Source organism: Schistocerca nitens, chromosome 3 (genome assembly GCF_023898315.1).
Source record: "Schistocerca nitens isolate TAMUIC-IGC-003100 chromosome 3, iqSchNite1.1, whole genome shotgun sequence".
In the NCBI taxonomy this organism is placed as follows: domain Eukaryota; kingdom Metazoa; phylum Arthropoda; class Insecta; order Orthoptera; family Acrididae; genus Schistocerca; species Schistocerca nitens.
The window spans coordinates 663,692,595-663,716,223 of NC_064616.1; the positions used below are offsets into that span (position 1 = coordinate 663,692,595).

Below are 23,629 nucleotides of genomic sequence, written 5' to 3' on the forward strand. Positions count from 1 at the left end.
TTCAGACCCTCCACTCGGCTCTGTACCAAAGGTCCGCAGTCAGTCCTGTCGACGATGCTGCAGATGGTGAGCTCTGCTTTCATCCCGCTAGCGAGACTGGCAGTCTTCACCAAATCAGATAGCCGCCGGAAGCCAGAGAGGATTTCCTCCGATCCATAGCGACACACATCATTGGTGCCGACATGAGCGACCACCTGCAGATGGGTGCACCCTGTACCCTTCATGGCATCCGGAAGGACCCTTTCCACATCTGGAATGACTCCCCCCGGTATGCACACGGAGTGCACATTGGTTTTCTTCCCCTCTCTTGCTGCCATTTCCCTAAGGGGCCCCATTACGCGCCTGACGTTGGAGCTCCCAACTACCAGTAAGCCCACCCTCTGCGACCGCCCGGATCTTGCAGACTGAGGGGCAACCTCTGGAACAGGACAAGCAGCCATGTCAGGCCGAAGATCAGTATCAGCCTGAGACAGAGCCTGAAACCGGTTCGTCAGACAAACTGGAGAGGCCTTCCGTTCAGCCCTCCGGAATGTCTTTCGCCCCCTGCCACACCTTGAGACGACCTCCCACTCTACCACAGGTGAGGGATCAGCCTCAATGCGGGCAGTATCCCGGGCAACCACAGTCTTAGTCCGATCGGGGGATGCGAGGGACGAGCTGGCCGTCCCCGACAAACCCCCATCCGGACCCCCACAGTGATGCCCATTGGCAACAGCCTCAAGCTGTGTGACCGAAGCCAACACTGCCTGAAGCTGGGAGCGAAGGGATGCCAACTCAGCCTGCATCCGAACACAGCAGTTGCAGTCCCTATCCATGCTAAAAACTGTTTTGCAAAGAACGTCTGAACTAATCTACTGAGAGCGCAAACAAATCGACAAAATTTAAACGGTTATTAAAATACAAGATTGCCTAGTAAATGCAGTAATGCCGCTACTTGCGCACTGCTGACACACTGCTCGGCAGCGGAAGGAGACTACGCGAGTTTACACTATTCAGGTACTAAAACGCGATGCTACAACTCTCAAATACTATAATACGCCCGAAATTTATGTATCAAACAATGCAAGTACCAAAAACACGCAAAGAAATTAAGAATTAAACTATGTAAGAAATGAGTGAGCTAGGAGTATACGACTTGCTGCTGCAGCTGCTTATCCAACAGCGGCAGGGAGGCCCATAGACAAATGCAGCTGTGGTGAGAATGATTTCGAAGTTCGAAGCCACAGGTTGTTTAGACGATAGACCCTGTAGTGGCTGACCGAGCACAAGGTGTAATGCTGCTGAGACAGTTCAGGGAGAAATGGAGACTGTAGCGGGTTTGTCTATGCACAGGGAAGTCAGCGCTTGTGCAGTCGCACGTCGTACCGGCATTCCATACACTACTCTCAACAAGTCCTGTTTTTTTTTCAACTTATACAGGTTCCAACTCCTTAATTTCCTACCTTTTTGCTATTTCTTCAGTTTTAATCTACAGTTCATAACCAAGGAATTGTAGTCAGAGTCCACATCTGCCCCTGGAAACGCCTTACAATTTAAAGTCTGGTTCAGAAATCTCTGTGTTACCATTATATCATCAATCTGAAACCTTTCAGTGTCTTCAGGGCTCTGTGATGTATACAACCTTCTTTCATGATCCTTAAACTGTGTTAGTGATGATTAAATTATGTACCGGGTGATCAAAAAGTCAGTATAAATTTGAAAACTGAATAAATCACGGATTAATGTAGATAGAGAGGTACAAATTGATACACATGCTTGGAATGAGATGGGGTTTTATTAGGGAAAAAAAAAAAAAAAAAAAGTTCACAAAATGTCCGACAGACAGCACTGGACAGCAAAATGTCAGTGACTGCACATGACAATCCTGTATAAAAGGAGCTGTAATGAGAGAGAGAATCAGATGTGCCAGCAGTCGCAGCATGTTGCCGTTACCTGAAAAGGCGCTTTTAGTGAAGCTGTATTATCAGAATGAGGAATGTACTAGTTCAGCGATACGATCCTATCACCATAGGAAGGGGATTCGAATGGGTAGAGGCCCATAGACAAATGCAGCTGTGGTGAGAATGATTTCGAAGTTCGAAGCCACAGGTTGTTTAGACGATAGACCCTGTAGTGGCTGACCGAGCACAAGGTGTAATGCTGCTGAGACAGTTCAGGGAGAAATGGAGACTGTAGCGGGTTTGTCTATGCACAGGGAAGTCAGCGCTTGTGCAGTCGCACGTCGTACCGGCATTCCATACACTACTGTTTGGTTGGCACTTAGGCATACACTCCGATGCTATCCATACAAAATCCATCGGCATCATGAACTGTTACCTGGCAATTTCGTGAAGCAGAGGGCATTTGCGGTGTGGGCGTTTCAAAAGATGGCGGAAGATGACAACTGGTTGAGTAACGTGTTGTGGACCAACGAAGCTCATTTCACGCTCTGAGGGTCTGTCAATGCCCACAACTGCAGAAGTTGGGCTACCGAAAATCCTAGAACTGTCGTGGAAACTTCATTGCACGACGAGAAAGTCACGGTATGAGTTGGATTTACCACATCTACCGTTATCGGGCCTTTTTTCTTTGAGGAAATGCGTGATTCTAGTTTTGTAACTGCTACCGTGCCAGTTGAGAGGTTCGCCAATATGTTACAGAATCGCATCATCCCCAGCCTGGCTGATAAACACCTGCTAGAACGTACGATGTTTATGCAGGATGGCGCTCCACCGCATATTGCTAGATGCGTGAAAGATATCTTGCGTGCGTCATTTGGTGATGATCGTGTGCTCAGCTGCCACTTTCGTCATGCTTGGCCTCCCAGTCCATGCGATTATTGGCTTTGGGGTTACCTGAAGTCTCAAGTGTATCATGATCGACCGACATCTCTAGGGATACTGAAAGACAACATCCGATGCCAATGCCTCACCATAACTCTGGACATGCTTTACAGTGCTGTTCACAACATTATTGCTCTACTACAGCTATTGTTGAGGAATGATGGTGGACATATTGAGCATTTCCTGTAAAGAACATCATTTTTACTTTGTCTTACTTTGTTATGCTAATTATTGCTATTCTGATCAGATGAAGTGCCATCTGTCGGACATTTTTTGAACTTCTGTATTTTTTCGGTTCTAATAAAACCCCACGTCGTTCCAAGCATGTGTGTCAATTTGTACCTCTCTATCTACATTATTCCATGATTTATTCAGTTTTAAAATTTACACTGACCTTTTGATCACCCGGTATGTGCAAAATTCTATCAAACAGCTCCCTCTTTCATTCCTTTCCCACCAGTCCATATTAACCTCTACTTTTTCTTCTCTTTTTCATGCTAAAAACATTTGCTTGGTTTGATGAGTTGCCCCAGAATATGGCCTCATATGACATAATAGAATGAAAGTAAGTAAAGCATGGAAGTTTTTTATATTTATATCTCCTATATCTGACATCATTCTCACTGCAAATACAGATTTGTTTAGGTGCTTCAGCAATTCTGTGGTATGCCCTTCCCAACTGAATTTATTATCAAGAAGAAATTTAACACCGTAAACCTCTTTTATCTGCATGTCTTCATGTGTTATACATATGCTGGAAGGAAATCTCTTACAGCTTCTGAACTGCATATGGTGAGTCTTTTCAAAGTTTAATGGCAGTGAATTATCTTTAAAACATCTATTAATATCTTCAAAAATTTGATTAGCAGCTATTTCTAAATCTGCACTCGACTTGCTACTTTTTGCAATGTTTGTATCACTTGCAAACAAAACAATCTTAGCATGTGGCAATGTGACAGACAAGGTGTCATTAATGTATACAAGAAAAAGAAATGGACCCAAGATGGAAACTTGAGGAACACCACATGTAATTCATTCCCAGTCAGATGAAGACTGACTGCTCAGGTATTTTGAAATGACACTCTTTATTTCCTATTGATTACATGAGACTCGAACCATTTTGAAACATTGCCTGTGACACCACAACATTCTAAGTTACTTAAGAGAATGTTGCGACTCAGACAGTCAAAGGCTTTTGACAGGTCACAGAAAATGCCAGTAGCCTTCAATTTATTATCTAATGAATTAAGTACATTCTCACTGTAAGTATAAATAGCTTTCTCAGTTTTAGAACCATTAAGAAACCCAAACTGTGACATGGACAATATATTATTTGCAGTCACATGCTTAAGGAGATGCTTGAACACAACCTTTTCAAATATTTTTGAAAAAGCCAGCAAAAGTGAAATTGGTCAATAGTTTGATGGTATCTCTTTATCACCCTTCTTGTAAAGAGGCTTAACTTCAGCATATTTGATTACACAAATAACTGAAGACAGAACTCAACTGACATGAGCACTCTTTGATTAACTTCCTTGATTTATTATCATAACCACACAAGCTACTTCCTTGGGAGACGTAAGTGTAATTTCCATTTTGCTGAAATTTTTTTTTTTTAAGACTGGTTGCAGATGTTCCATTGCACCGTTCACCGAACCTGATAACCCCAATCTGTCAGTAACAGAAACAAAGTACTTGTTTAAGAGGTTTGTAATGCTACATGCACTTGTTAGCAATGTCTCATTAATTTTTAGAGCTATCTGTTCCTCTTCCTTTTTGGCCCCACTTGTCTCTGTCTTCACTATATCCCATTCAGTTTTTATTTTGTTGCCAGATGTAATTATCTTTTTCTCATTATAAAGCTGCTTTTATTTCTGGATTACTTTCTTCAATATTTTGCAGTATTCTTTGTAATGCATTACAGTGCTAACAACAGAGATGCTCCTAGATAGTAACAGTCTCCTTTGTTGATTGGCGACTCCATGGAGTGTCCTGTGCACCACGACCAGATAATGGATATACTTAGAAGGAGAGACAGCCTTGGTCGCTCTAAGCTTGTTGACACCAGTGCCTACCAATTTAAATTGTATATTACAGCACCGAGGATGGTCACTAAGTGACCGAAAATCGATTTTGCGGTTAATAAAACAAGAAAATACGACCAAGGCTGTCTCTCCTTCTAAGTCTCCTTTGTCCCACATGATATCTGTATTCCTTGTGTAATCCACAGTTTAATTTTTGACTTCTGTTTGATTTGAGTTACCTTAGGGGAAAACAGTTTTCAAAAGTGGAAGTAACTTTATTAATGAATGATTTGTATTTTCCATTTGAGTGAGAAGTATTGTAAACATCTATCCAGTTCTTGTCTTTGAGCAGTCTCCTAAAATTCTCAATTTTTGACTGGTTTATTGCCCTCATGAACTCAGATTTAATAGACTTTTTTATCCTCACAAGTTTCAAAATTTGACACAAGATGCTGCATGTCATGATCAGCTATCCCATTTACTATTGGTTTTGTGATTTTTTTTTCTAGATTTGGGTACAAAGATGTTATCAGTAGCTGTCTCAGAGTTTTTATATATCCTAGTTGCAAAGTTCACAGAAGGAACTAAATTGAATGACGGTGTTACTGACTGCAATAACTGTTCATTGGTAGAGCTTTTCAATAAATCTGCATTAAAATCACCAGCAAGCACTACTTCCTTGTTTTTTTGCCATAAGATGGGACAACAGAGCTTCCAGAATTTTTATGAAGAGGTTAAAGCTTCCTGAAGGTGCTCTCTAAATACTTACTATTATAAACGACTTATTATGAAATACTACTTCTGTTGCACAATCATCTGAGCACTGCTTTGAGCAAAAGTTATTAATATCATTATTCTTGAAATCAAAAGAGTTTCTGACAAATGTGGCAACTCTTCCTTTCTCCTTATTTTCTCTACTGAAGTAAGAAGCTAACTTGAATCCTGTAACATTTAACATATCTATAACGGTGGTCACATGATGTTCAGAAAGGCAGATTATATCAACTGGTTTGCTCAACTCTAAGTCTTCAACACAATTAAGCAACTCATTAAGCTTACCTCTTATTCGTCAAATATTCTGATCCAATATGGATAACTGATTTTGTGCACTTGCTGAATTACCACTGGATGAAACTAATTTTTGTTCCAATTTTTGAATATCTGTAGTTAGAATCAAAGACTGTCTGTATGAATTGTGTACATTAAAATTTGCTTTCTGGATGCCTGTTTTTATCAATGTTAATGTCAGTTTCAGCCTGTCTCTGCATATCTTTTATTTCTGCCCTCCCTACTCTAAAAAACTACTGTTCTGTTACTTGTAACCACTGACACTTTACCACTTGTGATAGTGCCTCCTACTTAAGTTATTTGCTATTAGCCCAGGCAGTTTTCCCTTCCCCTTCCTGTTGAGGTGAAGGCCATGCCTAGTATAGTCCCACCTGCTGATAGAGTCAACAGGAACCACTCCGATTTGAGATCCCATATCTGATCCAAGCAGCCATCCCACCTCTAAATTAACTGTCCTAAAAGAAGACTTTAAATGAGGCTGGTCATGTGACTCAAAACAGATACAAGCCCAGCACCAGTATGTGCTGTTTCTGAAGCTATCTTTACAAGGTCACTCTCAACTGAATAATTAGGGTTCCTGTCAATGCTGATGTCTGTCTCACCCACGATTACCACAGTGTCTTCCTTTGTTAAGTCTTTGCAAGGTGAACCTACATCCTCTATCACCTTACCCAGACTTGCACCAGGTTTAAAAAAATTTGTGACCTGGTGACCTGAGCCTAGTTCATCCTGCAAGAGTTGGCCAACACCTCTAACATGTGAACCACCTAACAACAAATGTTTTTCTTCTTCACAACTTTTTCTGACTTCTTACTTCTCAAACACTTTTTGAAAGTTGGTGTGCCTTATCTATTGCTACATCTACTTGTGGCACATCAGTTTCCAATTGTGACAACAGATCAAACCTGTTTTCCACATTGACAACGACACTGTCTGTGAAAGCCCTATTCCTATTTCTTCTATAACCTGCTGTCACTCCCCACCTCTCTTTTTCCTACTCCCCCTTTAACCGTTCCAGATCTTGTTTATTTATTTATTTATTTATTTCATGTTCCATAGATCTCGTATTGTGAGCATGTCACATGACATGTGGAACGAGTCAAACATACAAAACAACAAACATACAAAAAGATACAAAACAGTCTTCATCTGAAGGGCAGCAGTCTTCTCCTCCTGTTCTACTATCTTCCTATCTCTACAGCAAATTCGACACAACCAATGAGCCTTGTTTAATTCCCCAATTCCTACACCACTACAGTCACCCATATGAAAGATACTGCAAGAACCCTCACACCAAATCCTGCAACTAACAATCCTACAGCAAGTCTTATACCTCTCACGAATGAGAAGCAAATTTTAGCTTTAATCTAAGTTGAACAAGAATAATTTCTTAGACTACTCAATTAATATATTAAATTTCTTAGAAAGTTTGAGCCCAAGGTTCAGATACTAATTCAAAACTTCCAGAGAAACAGAAATGATTAAACCTGTATTGTTTATGTGATGAAATAAAAAGTAAACAAAGAACTGAGCCTACACTATATAAACTTTTCACTTATTTTGGAACTTTTCACTTCGAATACTTACTAGAGAATCAAATGTAATCATGTAACTTACAGTATCCAATAATGTAAACAAATCCTAGTCCAAAATTCACACTTATGAAATGTTTTCTTTTTCCAGAAAACACGCAAAAAAATGTGAAACGTTAAATTGATAGCTACAATAGGTATTAATTTACTTATTTATGATGTAATAGTGCCTTAATTAATTGTTATTACACCATTACACACTTGTCTTTATGAGAGCCCTGAATGTACACTACACATCAACCAAAGATGCTACACACATGGACAGATAGGGGATCCCACTTCAACTCACTACTCAGACAATGCACAATAACGAAACAAGGTTATGACACAGCAGTCACAAAACCTTTGTTGAATGGTGTGTTTGATTTTTTGTGCCTTGTCCAATGTAATCATCAACCATGATCACTTTATCAAAGAAAAAATCTGAATTCAAATTAGATAAAAAAATAAGCATTTGTTAGTTTTGTATGTCAGTTTTAATATTAGCAAATAACCAGCCAAAAGCATAGATTACAGGTGACATTTTGTTTGATGATGGCACTACATGAGTTCAGAGAGGAATGCTCACTATGTTGTAGAATTCTGTAAATTAATATTCAGCTCAGTACTACAGGGTGATTATAATTAAAGTTAAACTTCCAAAATGCTGTAGAAATAACACCCCGTATATTGCAAACTTGCTGCAGTCAGAAAGGTACGCAATACACACAGCATAATGGATAACAGCAATCAAGTGATTTATGAAAATGCTAAAGCATCCATTCCAAAGTCATAAGGTAACCCTTAGTGGAGTGTTGAGATCCGTTAAACAGTCAGGGGTTGGTTGATAACTGTACAAAAATTCTTACAATGTCCATCACATGACAACCTCTTGGACCTATGTATGACAAAAGCAAAAGGCATTTATTAAGGTAATGGCAATAATTCTTAACATCATTAGCTATTCACACCAATGGTGAAAATATGGTAGTCAGTGAAAAGGATTCATATTGAAGACAGGGTATCTTCTGAAATAGACATAATTGGTGATGATATTCTGGTAATAATGACACAAACTAATGACCACGTAATATACAATCACAAGCACAGACTAATATCCAATGTTCAGTCATGACTGCACGCTATTCTTTTCACTGTTTGGGAATTAGAAGAAACTTTGTGGGTCACAAAACAGCACCATGGTCAGATGAAATACAACATGAAGGTTGAGGTATATAAATTCTACAGTCGATGCATGGAGTGAGTGAAGCCATACAAGGACTGTACAATTACAAATTGTTGTCATATTGCTCCTTTCACCAGATGCTTCAGCCAAACATTTGAGCAATCAGTCAAGTGTTACTTAGGAGGACCGGTTAATTAATTACTTCACATTCCTTGTTCTGCAACTCATATTATTAAGGAAAGCCTTCAGGATTTGGAATGAGTCAAACTATAGGCCTACATTAACAGGTACAAGAAGTCGTTGCAGTCTACGTTTTTATGGAATACTAACAAGCAATTTAAACTAGATCTACTCTACCCGCATTGTTAAATATCAGAATTACTTCCAGATTATTAAGTTTTACATGTGTTATAAATCAGGAAATGTATTTTAGTAGAAAATGAACTACTGAAAAAACAACCCTTCCTCTTATAGCACTCAGCTTAGATGCTGTTATCATGTACTAATTGATACAAGACTGACGAAAAATCAAGACACTTTCATAAGATTTTTTGACAAAGAAAAAGTGTTCAGCAATTTAAAATGGTGCAAGATATTCAAAATACTGAAAAAAATATGGGTAAGATATAGGGAAATATGTACAAGAACCAAGGGGAACAGTAACACTGGAAAACCAAGGATGAAGTGCTCAGATTAAAAAGGGTGTATGACAGGGATGTAGCCTTTCCCCCCTACAATTCAATCTATACATCAAAGAAGCAATGACAGAAATAAAAGAAAGGTTGAAGTGTGGGGTTAAAATACATTGTGAAAGGATATCAGTTACAAGATTCACTGAAGACATTGCTATTCTCAATTAAAGTGAAGATGAATTACAGCATCTTTTGAATGGAATGAACAGTGTAATGAGAACAGAATATGAACTGAGAGTAAATTGAAGAAAGATGAAAGTGATGAGAAGTAGCAGAATTGAGAGAAGCTAGATGCTTAACAGCAGAATTAGGGATCATAAAGTAGACAAAATTAGGGAATTCTGCTATTTAGGCAGAAAAAAATCTATGCTGGAGCAAGGAGGACATAGAAAGCAGATTTAACACTGGTAGAAAGTGTATTCCTGGCCAAGAGGAGCTACTAGTATCAAACATAGGATTTAATTTGTGGAACAAATTTCTCAGAATGTATGTTTAGAGCACAGCATTATATGGTAATGAAACATGAACTGTGGGAAAACTGGAAAAGAAGAGAATCATAGCATTTGAGAAGTGATGCTACAGAAGGACATTTAAAGTTATGTAGACTGATAAGGTAAGGAATGAGGAGGTTCTCAAGAGAATTGGTGAAGAAAAGACTATATGGAAAAGACTGATAAGAAGAAGGGACAGGATGAAAGGACATCTATTAAGACATTAGGGAATAACTTGAATGGTATTTGAGGCATCTGCAGAGGGTAAAAACTGTAGAGGAAGACAGAGACTGGAATACATCCAGCAAATAATTGAGGACATAGGTTGCAATTGCTACTCTGAGATGAAAAGGTTGACACAGGAGAAGGATTCATAGCAGGCTGCATTAAACCAGCCAGAAGACTGATGATTCTTCACTAATCTCAGAGAATGCTATCTGTTGTTTATATAGTGGAACAGGTAAAATCTATTTAGTATGAATATTAATGTTACCCAAAATTTTTATTTCCAGGTCCAAATATTATGTTAAATTATAGAATAGGTGGCTAATAATACACTCCTTTACTTTAGTTTTCTATATTTCAGATTTTCTTGTTCCTACCTGATGTCTACCACTAATCTGTTCAAGACCCTTGCACCAGAATACAAAACTCCTGACTTATCCCTAGGCAGGTAAACATACACAATATCAAGATTATTTTGATTGATTGTTTTTATTATTTATTTTTATTACCTTTTGAATTTCACAAGTCTTCCCACATTCATGCTTATTATTAATTGCTAATATTATTAGGAAGTAGATGTGCTGGAACAGCGTTTTCGGAATTCCAGGGTCCTGTAAGAGCTTTCTACAAGATACTTGAATTTCTACCTTGCACAATATTGTTACTGCATGCTTCTCTAAAATAAATACTGTTGTGACCTTAGCTGTATTTCCACAAAGGATTATGCAATAGAAAAGTAAAGTCTAAAGAAGTAGTTGTTTGGTGAAACTTTTTTTTTTTAAACCAGAGATGTAGACTTTTAATTAATGTATTTTTGTTATTTGTTTGTTATGTATTCTACTACATGTCTAATGTCTTTTTTCACTTTTCTTCTGGTTTTATGTTATTATTTTCCCTCCAATTCTTATTGTAAGTTAACTGTACTTTCCCTTGTTACATGTTTTCTATGTAATTTACATCCGTATATATGTGGTACTGCATATTCCATTTTTAATTCATATATTCTTTAAATTGTTTAGATCCTAGCATCTCATGTACATAAAATGATTGACAGAATATGTAGAGAAATAAAATGTAAAAGTGAAAGTATGTAAAATACACTAGTGATCCCATTTATTGGAATACAAGGAGAGGGAGCGGAAGAATGGAGCATTTTGGTTGACATACCCATGTGCTGTTTGTTATGCATCAGAGTACCTAGGAATTACACACATGAACTTTCATTTAGTAAGTAGCCATTTAGCTCTACTTCTGGTATCTGTAAGCCTCGTATATTTGTCTGAATTTGCTCAGTGTGAGTATATATGAGATTAAAAGTATGCTGTTTTCTGTGAATCAGTTGTAAGATTGTTCACTGATCCGGTAAGCTAATAAATGACATCCTGTGCAACTAAACAAATTTCAGCATGACTGTACTGAAGGTACCTTCATTATCTGCTGTTAATCCCCCTAAAGATTCCTCAGATTTCTTGGGATTTACTAGCATGATTAATCAAGTCCAGTAATTCATGTCATGGTATTTTATTTCCTTGTTTAATTATTCTATTGCGTTTATCTTCACTTTCAGAAAAGTCATGAAGATTGTCTGCAATTTATCTGTAAGTAAACTTTTCCAGTAGCACCCCTCACCACTGATCACACTCTAAGAGTCATTTCTCCTCCTCCCCCTGAGATGGCCTGACGGTTTTGGCAGCCTGCTGGATCATGCTTGTACATCTGCTGCACTTTTAGTTTGGTGGCTAGCTTTGGGGCTGCTCCATCAATTAGACAAAGTTTGAGGGGAAAGTGGTCACTTTAACAGAGGTCATCATTAGGTTCTCACTTATTAGTATTCATATTTTCCTTGTGAGCTTCATATTCCTTGGAACAGGTGTCTCATATGGTTCAAAACTGGCTTTTGTAAAAATTGACAAATTAATCTTTCTTGGTTTAGATGCTGTAATTTGTTTATGGATTCTACAGAGATCCAAACTCCACTGTACAATGGAAGCCACCTTATTAGTACCTACATTTTTCCTTCCCCTTTGTTTTCTATTAAGATGAGATGCCAACAATACACTAGTCACCAAAAGTTAAGCATAATCAAGAAATGAGATAATATTTGCATAATAGGATACATTAAGGGTTACAGGACAAGGTGAAGATTAATAGTGTCCAAAAACTTATAGTTTTTAGTCTTTAAACAGGTAAAAAGTAAAGTTTTGACATTGAAGTTACACAGTTAAAAATAATGAATTAATGACAGTACAACAAATACTGGAAGAAATGGTTTCCCTAAACTGCCACACATGCTCACCAGTAACATGGCATGCTGCATGAAGTGATCCAATATCTCAATCTTATTTGACTCTATTCCCAAGAAAAAGCTGTGCTAATGTCTGGGAGAGTCCTCTTTGATGGCAGAGATGTTATAATACTATATGAGATGAGTCAATATCTTACTGTAACCTGATAACATTCATGAAAAGAAAACAAAACTGTGCTGATGGCTGGAAGAGTCCTACATAGTAACAAAGATGCTGCAACTCATCTTCCCAATTAACCTTAAAAATATTCCATGGGACTAAGACCTGCAGACACAGCTGACCAGTCCATGTGTTGGGATACATTCATCTGCAAGAAATTCACTCACTGGAGTAATTCGATGATTCATGGACATTAAGTATGGACCACCTGCAGCTGTGAGAAATATCACATGTGGTTGCATTATGCTGTCTTTTTGCCTCCATCAGTTAACAGTAAGCCTGTGACATAAAATTAAGGTATTAATTTCTGTACACGATTCTTCATGATACCTTGCTGCACAAACACCGCAGCAACATTAAACTGGCCTCTTTGTAAGACATTTCTGATGCTGTATCAGCTACTGCTTTCCATTGAGATATTATCTGTTATGATACTGATTCTGAAAACTGAAGCACGACTTTTCTATGAAGAGAAAATTCCTCCTGTCATTCAAGGCCCAATATTGGTGTTGCTGACTCAACAAAAAATGAGCCCATCTGTACAGTGTCACAAGGGAGACATGCACTATTAGATGTCTGGCATACAAACCAATTGCTAATTCCCTCCAACGCACAATTTCATGGAACATCACAAATCCTGATGTTCCTGTAAGCTCTGTAGATAATTCTCTTGATATGACTGGATTTTGTTTTGCAGTTAAAGCTAGACACTGGCACTCCTGTAGAATGGTAACATTACATTTGTAATGGACACCTGTTTTTATCTTTGAATCATGTAGTTATTCAAAGTTGGGATTACTCCTTACTATACCCAGAGTGATTACAGTACACTACTGACTCACTAAGCATATCCGTCCCACCAACCCTTATCCCTACTACAATGAGATTTGGAATTTAATTCAGTATAGACTTCAATAATCAGCGATTTTTGGCCATATTCTTGTTATGAAATTTTTTCCACCATCAGGATTAAAACTGGGTAGCTCTGCTCATTTTATGTGTAAGATAATAAATAATAAGTTAATATTTCAGCATTCAATAATCTCTGCCATTCCAGGTTTTGAGAAAAATGCAACATTTAATTCAAAGAAATCATGGAGAATACACTTCATTTGATTCAAGCTCTAATTATTAACTTTACAGATTGCTTTCATTTAACTCATAGACTGACAAAATGCATCTCAAATTGTGAAAAAGAGTAAATGCTAAAGTGAAAAAAAGTTAATTGAGCTTAAAGTATAAGTAAGAATTTAGGCTACTGCAAATATAATACAATGTATACTACTGCAGGATAACAGACAGGTTTTCATTTTGCCTTGTTGCATTATTAACAAAGAAATGTAATTCATCACTGATTTAATTTAAATTATTATTTAAGAATGTGGATAAGTTTACAAACATTATCAGACCACAACTCCAAATATTTGTTTTCAACAGCAAATAATTGTACATAATTAATTAATAACATAGTGATAATGTCAGTAGTTATTTAAAGTTATAAATGTATAATGCAATAAATGTACACCCAAAATATGTCTTCTATACAAAAAACGGATGTAAAGCTAAATTACCCTTGTTAATAAGTACCCACTTTGTTGGTCAGTTATTTACATGACACAATATAAATCTAAGACTGCCACTGAAATTAATCTTTTTGGCCAAAAAATAACGTATTGATTCTCACACAATGATTGCCATTAAGTAATGACTAATAGTTCAATGAAAATTTTATTTTATAACAACATGCACTATAGCTCAGTAGTATACATTACCTGACTTGCTTGGCCAAATCTCCAGCAGATATCGTAGAACATTAATTGGTTGATTGAAGTCAAGTTCTCGCCCTTCTTCTGACTGTAGCATCAAAACAGGACCAAAGCAAATTGCTAAGTTCTGAGGAGACATTTTATTACGCTCTGACTGTGACACCACTAATGCCAGGTGATCCATCAAGAAAATCAGTGTGCACTGCAATCAACATAACAGTAATACATTATTATTATGCTAGTTATAATAATATTATCACTTATATTACCACTACTACTGCTGTTACTGCTACTGCTACTACTACTACTACTACTACTACTACTACTACTACTACTACCACACCGATATTTGTAATAGTAATAACCACAATAATAATAACTGGCATAATAAAAATTCATGGTGGTTGTGACGAAGCAAGCTGGGATAATTTTACTTCCCCTCTTGTTTTGCCATCTGCCTCCTTAAATTCGTTTTTTTCACCCCGTGTGGAGTTTGCTGGTCTCCCATCGGGCGCCTCCCCAGGTGGCGGATAGGGGAATGCTCACCAGATATGGTGGGTACTGGGGAAATAAAATACCCGGGGTGGACCAAAACTAGCAACTGCTGCCTTGTAGTATGATATTGGCTTATCAAAGGCTAAAGGAAGAAAACCTTGATTAAAAATTACCTGGTCCTCCGGGTAGGGGGTTGTGCAGTGGGCCAGCTCCTCACTCACATAAAAACATAAAAATGCTAAAAAACCTAATAATATGCATCAGAAAAATCGGAACTTTGGACGACGAACTGGCGATGAGAAACGGAAAATTATGTTTGGATGCTGGAATGTGCAAGGTATTTCCACTAAAATAAATTTACTACCTGCAGAACTTGACATGTTCAACATCGATGTTGTCGTTCTCTCTGAAACAAAGAAGAAAGGCCAAGGAGAAGAAGAACTGGATAATTATGTACATATCTGGAGTGGGGTATCAAAAGCAGTAAGAGCCAAAGCAGGAGTCTCCACTATGATAAAGAAATCATGGAAAGAAAGAATCACAAATTGGACAGTCATCAATCAACATATTATAGCAGTTGAAATGACATTATTTGCTAGGGAAGTTGTGATTATTGGCGTATATGCACCCACGAACGACACAAAAGATAAGGAGAAAGATACATTTTGGGACACCCTCAGGGAGACTATTGAAAAAATCCCAAGAAGAAAGGAACCGATTATCATGGGAAATCTGAATGGAAGGGTAGGAATTAGAGAATTTTGTAGAATAGTAGGAAAACATGGAGAGGACGAATATAATGACAATGGGGAACGATTGATTGCAATTTGTGAACAATTTGATCTAAAAATTACCAACACATTTTTCAAACATAAGGACATTCATAAATATACTTCGCAACAAAACACCAAAGAACTTTGTTCTATAATAGATTATATCATCATTCGGCAAACAAGTAGTTTCAAAGCAGTAGACGTCAGATCTTATAGAGGAGCCTAGTGTGGATCAGACCACTATCTAGTTAAAATGAAGTCTTTCTGGCCATGGAAGAATGCAAGGAGTGATACAAGTAACACAAATAAAATGAACCAGACTGAGAAAGATGAAAATTTACCTTTTAATACTGACAGCCTACAAGACGAGAGTATCAGAACACTCTTTGCGGCCAGGATGGAAAGGAAACTGGTTGAATCATTTGAAGGAAGTACAGAGGAAATATATGACTATATAAAAGCTAATGTGAAAATCATAGCAACAGAGGTGCTGGGTAAAAAAGGTAGCAGCCACAACCGTGCAGCAGAGTGGTGGTCAGAGGAACTAGAGGTCCTCGTTAGAGAAAAACGAAATGCGTTCCTTCAGTGGTTGAATGATAAATCAGAAGAAACAAGATCAATATACAAGGAAAAGAAGAATGAAGTGATGAAAAAAATAAGGATGGCAAAAAATGAAGCATGGGAAAGAACATGTGCCAAGGGGAATAGCAAATTAGGATTTGGGAGAGCAAAAGAAGCATGGTCAGTATTGAAAGGGCTTCGACAGGATACAAAAAGCAAAACTAATCTCCAACTGATAACACAAAAGGAATGGGAAGAGTATTTCCAAAAATTATTAAATGAGGACAGAGAAGAATATATAGAAGAAGGAACAGGGGAAGATAAAGGACATGAAGATGATGAGATCCAGATTTTAGAAAGTGAAGTACTTCAGGCATTGAGAACAGGAAAGAATGGTAAATCACCGGGACCAGGTAATATCAATCTGGAGTGTCTGAAATATGGTGGTGACAAAATTGTGAAACTGATAACACAGCTCTTCACCAAAATGATACATGGAGATTCAATACCCAACAAGATGAAGCTAGGTTACATTAATACAATATTTAAGAAAGGGGATCGAAAATTTGTTGAAACTATCGAGGAATTTGTGTTACAAACACATTAATGAGAATTTTTGCGAAAGTAATTAAAAACAAACTGGAAAAAAATTTTAGAACCCAAGAAGAACAATGTGGATTCACGGCTGGGAGATCATGTGTAGACCATATTTTCACATTACGACAGATTTTGGAGAAACATAGGGAAAAATCAAAAAATATAGGATTAATTTTCATAGATCTAGAAAAAGCGTATGATACTGTTCCAAGAAAATTGCCTTGGAGATCACTACATATGGCAAACATAAACCCTTCCTTGATTAAAATAATACAACAGATGTATAAAGATAACATTTGCCAAGTGAAAGTTGGTAATAAACTTTCACAGAAATTTAGAACAAGCAAAGGCCTTTTACAGGGCTGTCCCATGTCACCATCATTATTTAAAATCTATATAGATATTAGCCTTAAAACATGGTCTCGTAAATGTAATAGTATGGGATTAGAAATAAGAGATGGAGTTTACCTACATCATTTATTATTTGCTGATGATCAAGTAGTCGTAGCACAAGATGGGGAGGATGCTAACTATATGTGCAATCAACTAGCAGTAGCATACAAAACTTGGGGTTTGAAGATTAATTACCAAAAAAACAGAATACTTGACTAATGATTCAGATGAGCTATACATTGAAGGAAAGAAAATCAAAAAGATGAACACTTTCTGTTATTTGAGATCCATTTTAGAAATCGAGGGAAAATCAGAGTCAGAAATCAATAAAAGAATTAGTAGCAGACGGAGGGTCATTGGGATGCTTAACTCAGTCTTATGGAGCAGGAATGTAATCAGCAGAACTAAAAAATTAATATACAAATCCATATTAGAGAGTGTGGTTCTTTATGGAACGGAGACCTGGACAATTAACATGAAGCACATTAAAAAATTACAAGCTCTAGAGATGGACTTCTGGAGAAGATCAGCAAGAATCTCCAGGAAAGAAAAGATAAGGAACACCAAAGTAATAAGGAGAATGGAAATAAAAGAAAGAATATATGACGTAATGGGTAGGAAGAAATTACAGTGGTATGGGCATGTGCGACGAATGGAGAAAACCAGAATACCAAAATTGATACTGGAGTGGGAACCGGAGGGGAGAAGAAGAAAAGGACGACCTATAACCACCTGGCTCCAAAATGTACAGCACACAATGAGGAGAATGGGCGCAGAGGAAGAAGACACACAAGATCGAAACACCTGGAGAAATATTTTGAGAATATAGTTTAAGAATGTTTATTGATTGTATTGTAATTTCCAAGTAAATTATTATGTTGGAGATAAGCCTCTGTAATGAGGAAAAGCTCAAAATAATAAAAAAATAGCTAATTACCATTAACATATGCGAATATAATCTGCATTTTCATAAAAGAGAAAGGTTGGCCCTCGGTTTTAAAGAATATAACAACATATCTAATTTTGTGCTTAGTTTCATGTATGTAATTGATTTTCTAACTTATTTTCACTATTCCTAGTTAGTATGTTTAATTATAGGGCAAAATCAGTAATTGTTTTGTAAATTAAATTCTATTGTTGACATATAAACAGATATAAACTCAGTACTAATTATTAGTATCTGGAAGACAAAATGCTAGTAATTTTAAAGTATCTATTTGGCTCTATTCGAAAACATGTTAGCAAAGCCAGCCCTTAATTAATTCCAAAGTAATTAACAGTTTTGTCCAAAGTATTGTTTGCATACTTATATTTGTTAATTTCATGACTTAAACAAATAATTTGGCCTAACTCTTGCAGCAGAAGAAACTGTTAAAAATGTTTTGATGTATTCTGTTAATTTAATGAGTTAAGTTTTAATTGAAATTTCTGTAAATTTAACTTCGAATAATGTGTAGTTTTGGCCCCTATTATTGTGAGGATATATAAGGGCCTGAATTTTGGTCACGAGACAGTCAGTCCACGGCCGAGTTTCAGATGAGAAACCTGTGTTGGTTAGAACAACAACAATGCTTCAAAATGTAGTCCATCAACAAAGGAGGTGGCTTACAAAACACTCGTTCGACCTATACTTGAGTATTGCTCATCAGTGTGGGATCCGTACCAGATCGGGTTGACGGAGGAGATAGAGAAGATCCAAAGAAGAGCGGCGCGTTTCGTCACAGGGTTATTTGGTAACCGTGATAGCGTTACGGAGATGTTTAATAAACTCAAGTGGCAGACTCTGCAAGAGAGGCGCTTTGCATCGCGGTGTAGTTTGCTCGCCAGGTTTCGAGAGGGTGCGTTTCTGGATGAGGTATCGAATATATTGCTTCCCCCTACTTATACCTCCCAAGGAGATCACGAATTTAAAATTAGAGAGATTAGAGCGCGCACGGAGGCTTTCAGACAGTCATTCTTCCCGCGAACCATACGCGACTGGAACAGGAAACGGAGGTAATGACAGTGGCACGTAAAGTGCCCTCCGCCACACACCGTTGGGTGGCTTGCAGAGTATAAATGTAGATGTAGATGTAGAAATAAAAAAACTTACAAGAAATAAAAATCTGGGCATTTTGCTATGTATTGGCACAGAATGGTTAAGTAGGTATTTCATGCTGGAGATATGTGTATGGTAACATAATGATTCATGTCAGTGATTTAAAATAACTCTTGGTATAAGGAACAAAGAATTTTTTTAAAATAATCAGATACCTGAAAAGAAAGTGGATTTTATGCAAGCAACTCGAAACACAATTAACATACCACTTTTAAGAAAGAATCTCCTAAATGAATCTACAAAATGATAAAGGTATGAAAAGACATAGTTATCGGGTCTAAGCAGTCTAATATTAACCAAAACTGAGAGAAATGCAGGTGAGGAAGAGGATGAGGGCAGGAGCTTCTAGTACCCAACTTTTATTGCATTTGGCATTTTTTTAATTCATGTAGCTCTGCTTTAGTTCAAGCATATATATTTTTTCCATGTTTATGTGGTTAACAACAAGATGAGTAAACATAACAGACATGTAAGTTTGTAGGCTTCCACAAACAGCATCAATTTGAATAAAATCATTGCAGGTATAAGGCCCCTACTTTATGAAACACTAAAACAATGAACATACCGACATTTTGACTGACTGTGCAGCAGTTCTGAAGAGTCACATTGATGAGAACTGCTGCAAAGTCAGCCAAAATATAAGTATTTCAGTTATTTTAGTGTTTCATAATGATGTGACCTAATACGCAAAATGATTTTATTAAAAATAACTGACATGCATAATTCCTGGGGATAAAAACCTGAATGTTATTTCTTTGGGGTACTTGCTATGACACAAAAGACTCAGACAATATATAATCAGAAAAGGGAAATTTCATACTATGTTACTCACACATCTAGTTCCATGTGGAACGAGTTAGTGCACAAAATTAACATAATAAAAGTTAATTATCCATAAAATCAAATTTACAGTATATAATATCATAATCAATAATATACCTCAGCATACCTCAGAAATTTGCTTTAATTTTTCCAGGAATTCCCTGATTGAATAGGAGGAGATAAATATGAGGAAATTCTTTAATGCAGATTGGAAAGTGTGAGGATTACTTTTAATATTAGCTTACTGAAAACGGATGCAGCAGAATACTGTACTCCTTTCTGCACAAGAGTCAAGGAGGTTTGATCCAAATGCAAATTGAATTTCTGCCTAGTATTAACTCAGTGAGAATAAGCTCATACAACAAAGAACTATAGAGAACTGTATATTGACAGGAGAGTGTGAGAATTCCTAGATTCTTGAACAGGAGACAATAAAAGGTTTGTGAACTTATACCACATATTGCCCAAATTGCATGTTCCTGATCCAAAAATACCATTTGTGAATGGGCACAGTTACCCCAGAAAATAATGTTGTATGTCATAAGTGAATGAAAACAAGCAAAGTAGCCACATTTACATGTTTTACAATCACTTTTTGCAGATACTGGTCTAATGGTAAACATAGCAACATTCAGTTTTTGAAAACAATCCTGAAAATGGGCTTTCCATGACAGCCCACCATATATCTGTACACCTAAGAGTTTGGATAGTTCAGATTCACTAATTATATGCCAATTCTCTGTAATCAGGATGTCAATTTTAGTTCAATTGTGTGTTAGAAACTGTAAAAACTGAGTCTTGATATCTTGTTCTACGACGCATACAATATCCTTCTACACCAAACTAGTGTCATCTGCAAATGTAAATATTTTAGAAACACCCAATATGTTAGAATGTATTCAATATTTGTCTGAGAACTGGCCCCTGAGGCACCCATCACTTAAACATGCCCCAATCAGATTGCATCTCACAGCCATTCCCATTTCTGAAGAGAATGACATTTTTCTGTCTGCTTTTAAAGTACAAGGAGAACAAATTTTGAGCTACTCTTTTTACTCAATAATGGACCAACTTCTGCAAAAATATTTTTGTCATCAACACAATCAAAAGCCTCAGATAAATGAAAGATAACTTCCTAAGTTCACAACTTTTTGTTTAATCTGTCCACTGCGTCACAGTCGTTGTTGTGGACTTCAGTCCCGAGACTGGTTTGATGCAGCTCTCCATGCTACTCTATCCTGTGCAAGCTTCTTCATCTCCCAGTACTTACTGCAGCCTACATCCTTCTGAATCTGCTTAGTGTATTCATCTCTTGGTCTCCCTCTTCGATTTTTACCCTCCACGCTGCCCTCCAATACTAAATTGGTGATCCCTCGATGTCTCAGAACAAGTCGTATCAACCGATCCCTTCTTCTAGTCAAGTTGTGCCACAAGTTCCTCTTCTCCCCAATTCTATTCAATACCTCCTTATTAGTTATATGATCTACCCATCTAATCTTCAGCATTCTTCTGTAGCACCACATTTCGAAAGCTTCTATTCTCTTCTTATCTAAACTATTTTTCGTCCACGTTTCACATCCATACATGGCTACACTCCATACAAATACTTTCAGAAACGATTTTCTGACATTTAAATCTATACTTGATGTTAACAAATTTTTCTTCTTCAGAAACGCATTCCTTGCCATTGCCAGTCTATATTTTATATCCTCTCTACTTCGACCATCATCAGTCATTTTGCTCCCCAAATAGCAAAACTCCTTTACTACTTTAAGTGTCTCATTTCCTAATCTAATTCCCTCAGCATCACCCGACTTAATTCGACTACATTCCATTATCCTCATTTTGCTTTTGTTGATGTTCATCTTATACCCTCCTTTCAAGACACTGTCCATTCTGTCCAACTGCTCTTCCAAGTCCTATGCTGTCTCTGACAGAATTACAATGTCATTGGTGAACCTCAAAGTTTTTATTTCTTCTCCATGGATTTTAATACCTACTCCAAACTTTTCTTTTGTTTCCTTTATTGCTTGCTCAATATACAGATTGAATAACATCGGGGATAGGCTACAACCCTGTCTCACTCCCTTCCCAACCACTGCTTCCGTTTCATACCCCTGGACTCTTATAACTGCCATCTGGTTTCTGTACAAATTGTAAATAGCCTTTCGCTCCCTGTATTTTACCCCTGCCACCTTTAGAATTTGAAAGAGAGTATTCCAATCAACATTGTCAAAAGCTTTCTCTAAGTATACAAATGCTAGAAATGTAGGTTTGCCTTTCCTTAATATTTCTTCTAAGATATGTCGTAGGGTCAGTATTACCTCACGTGCTCCAACATTTCTACAGAATCCAAACTGATCTTCCCTGAGGGCGGCTTCTATCAGTTTTTCCATTCGTCTGTAAAGAATTTGCGTTAGTATTTTGCAGCTGTGACTTATTAAACTGATAGTTCAGTAATTTTCACATTTGTCAACACCTGCTTTCTTTGGCATTGGAATTATTATATTCGTCTTGAAGTCTGAGGGTATTTCGCCTGTCTCATACATCTTGCTCACCAGATGGTAGAGTTGAAAAACTACAGATGACCTAAGTTCAAGGCTAACATATGCAATACAGTGATTAGTGTCCTATTGGATAGCCCGTTGTATACATGAGAGGCCTTAATCTTCAACAATTTAATTATTGATTCAGTATCCCTCTTCTCAGTATTACATATGTGTACTTCAGAAAACAGTCTTGGAAGGGCATTTTCTAAGAGAGTTCTATGATTCCCTGCAGAAACTGACTTTTGTTTATTTCATCTTCTGTATTTAGAAAGTGATTGTTAAACCTATAAATATGTCTGACTTACTACTATGTATATATCCTAGATTCTGTGTTGTGGGCCTGATGCTTCTTTTATGACTGCCCATTAAGTTTTAATTTTACCCTGAGAATTAGCTATTCTATTGACATACTACATGCTTCTTGCCTTCTAATGAGATTTTTAAGCACCTTACAGTGCTTTGTTCTGTGCAATATCCTTATCAAATGGTTCAAATGGTTCTGAGCACTATGCGACTTAACTTCTGAGGTCATCAGTCGCCTAGAACTTAGAACTAATTAAACCTAACTAACCTAAGGACATCACACACATCCATGCCCGAGGCAGGATTCGAACCTGCGACCGTAGCGGTCGCTTGACTCCAGACTGTAGCGCCTAGAACCGCATGGCCACTCCGGCCGGCGCAATATCGTTATCCATTTAGTCAACCACCCAGGGTGCATGTTAGTGCTTGTACCCTGTTTTAATTATACTAATGGAAAGCAGATTTTTGAGGAGTATGAGAAATATGTTGAGAAAACCAATATATTTATCATCTATGCTATATGTTATCAGCCTACAAACATTCTGTCACTCTTATTCTTCAATGTTTCAAAAAGTCACTGTTGCCCCTTGATTAACATTTCTAAATAGTTTGTAGTTATATTTAACATGTGTGTTAGCATGAATTTGTTTTATAGTTAAAATTTGTGCATCATGGTCTGAAAAGCCATTTACCCTTTTACTAATGGAATGTTCCTCTAGTAATGAAGA

The 23,629-nt window shown here is 37.2% G+C and overlaps 1 protein-coding gene across 1 annotated transcript in view; it reads right to left on the reverse strand.

Moving 5' to 3' along the window:
* The window catches only part of LOC126249701 (rho GTPase-activating protein 100F), a 405,508-nt gene that overhangs the window by 36,657 nt on the left and 345,222 nt on the right, over window positions 1-23,629 (reverse strand). Inside the window, exon 16 of the mRNA XM_049951380.1 lies at window positions 14,317-14,512. Coding sequence (XP_049807337.1) covers window positions 14,317-14,512 — 196 coding nt within the window. The remainder of the gene's footprint in view (window positions 1-14,316; window positions 14,513-23,629) is intronic.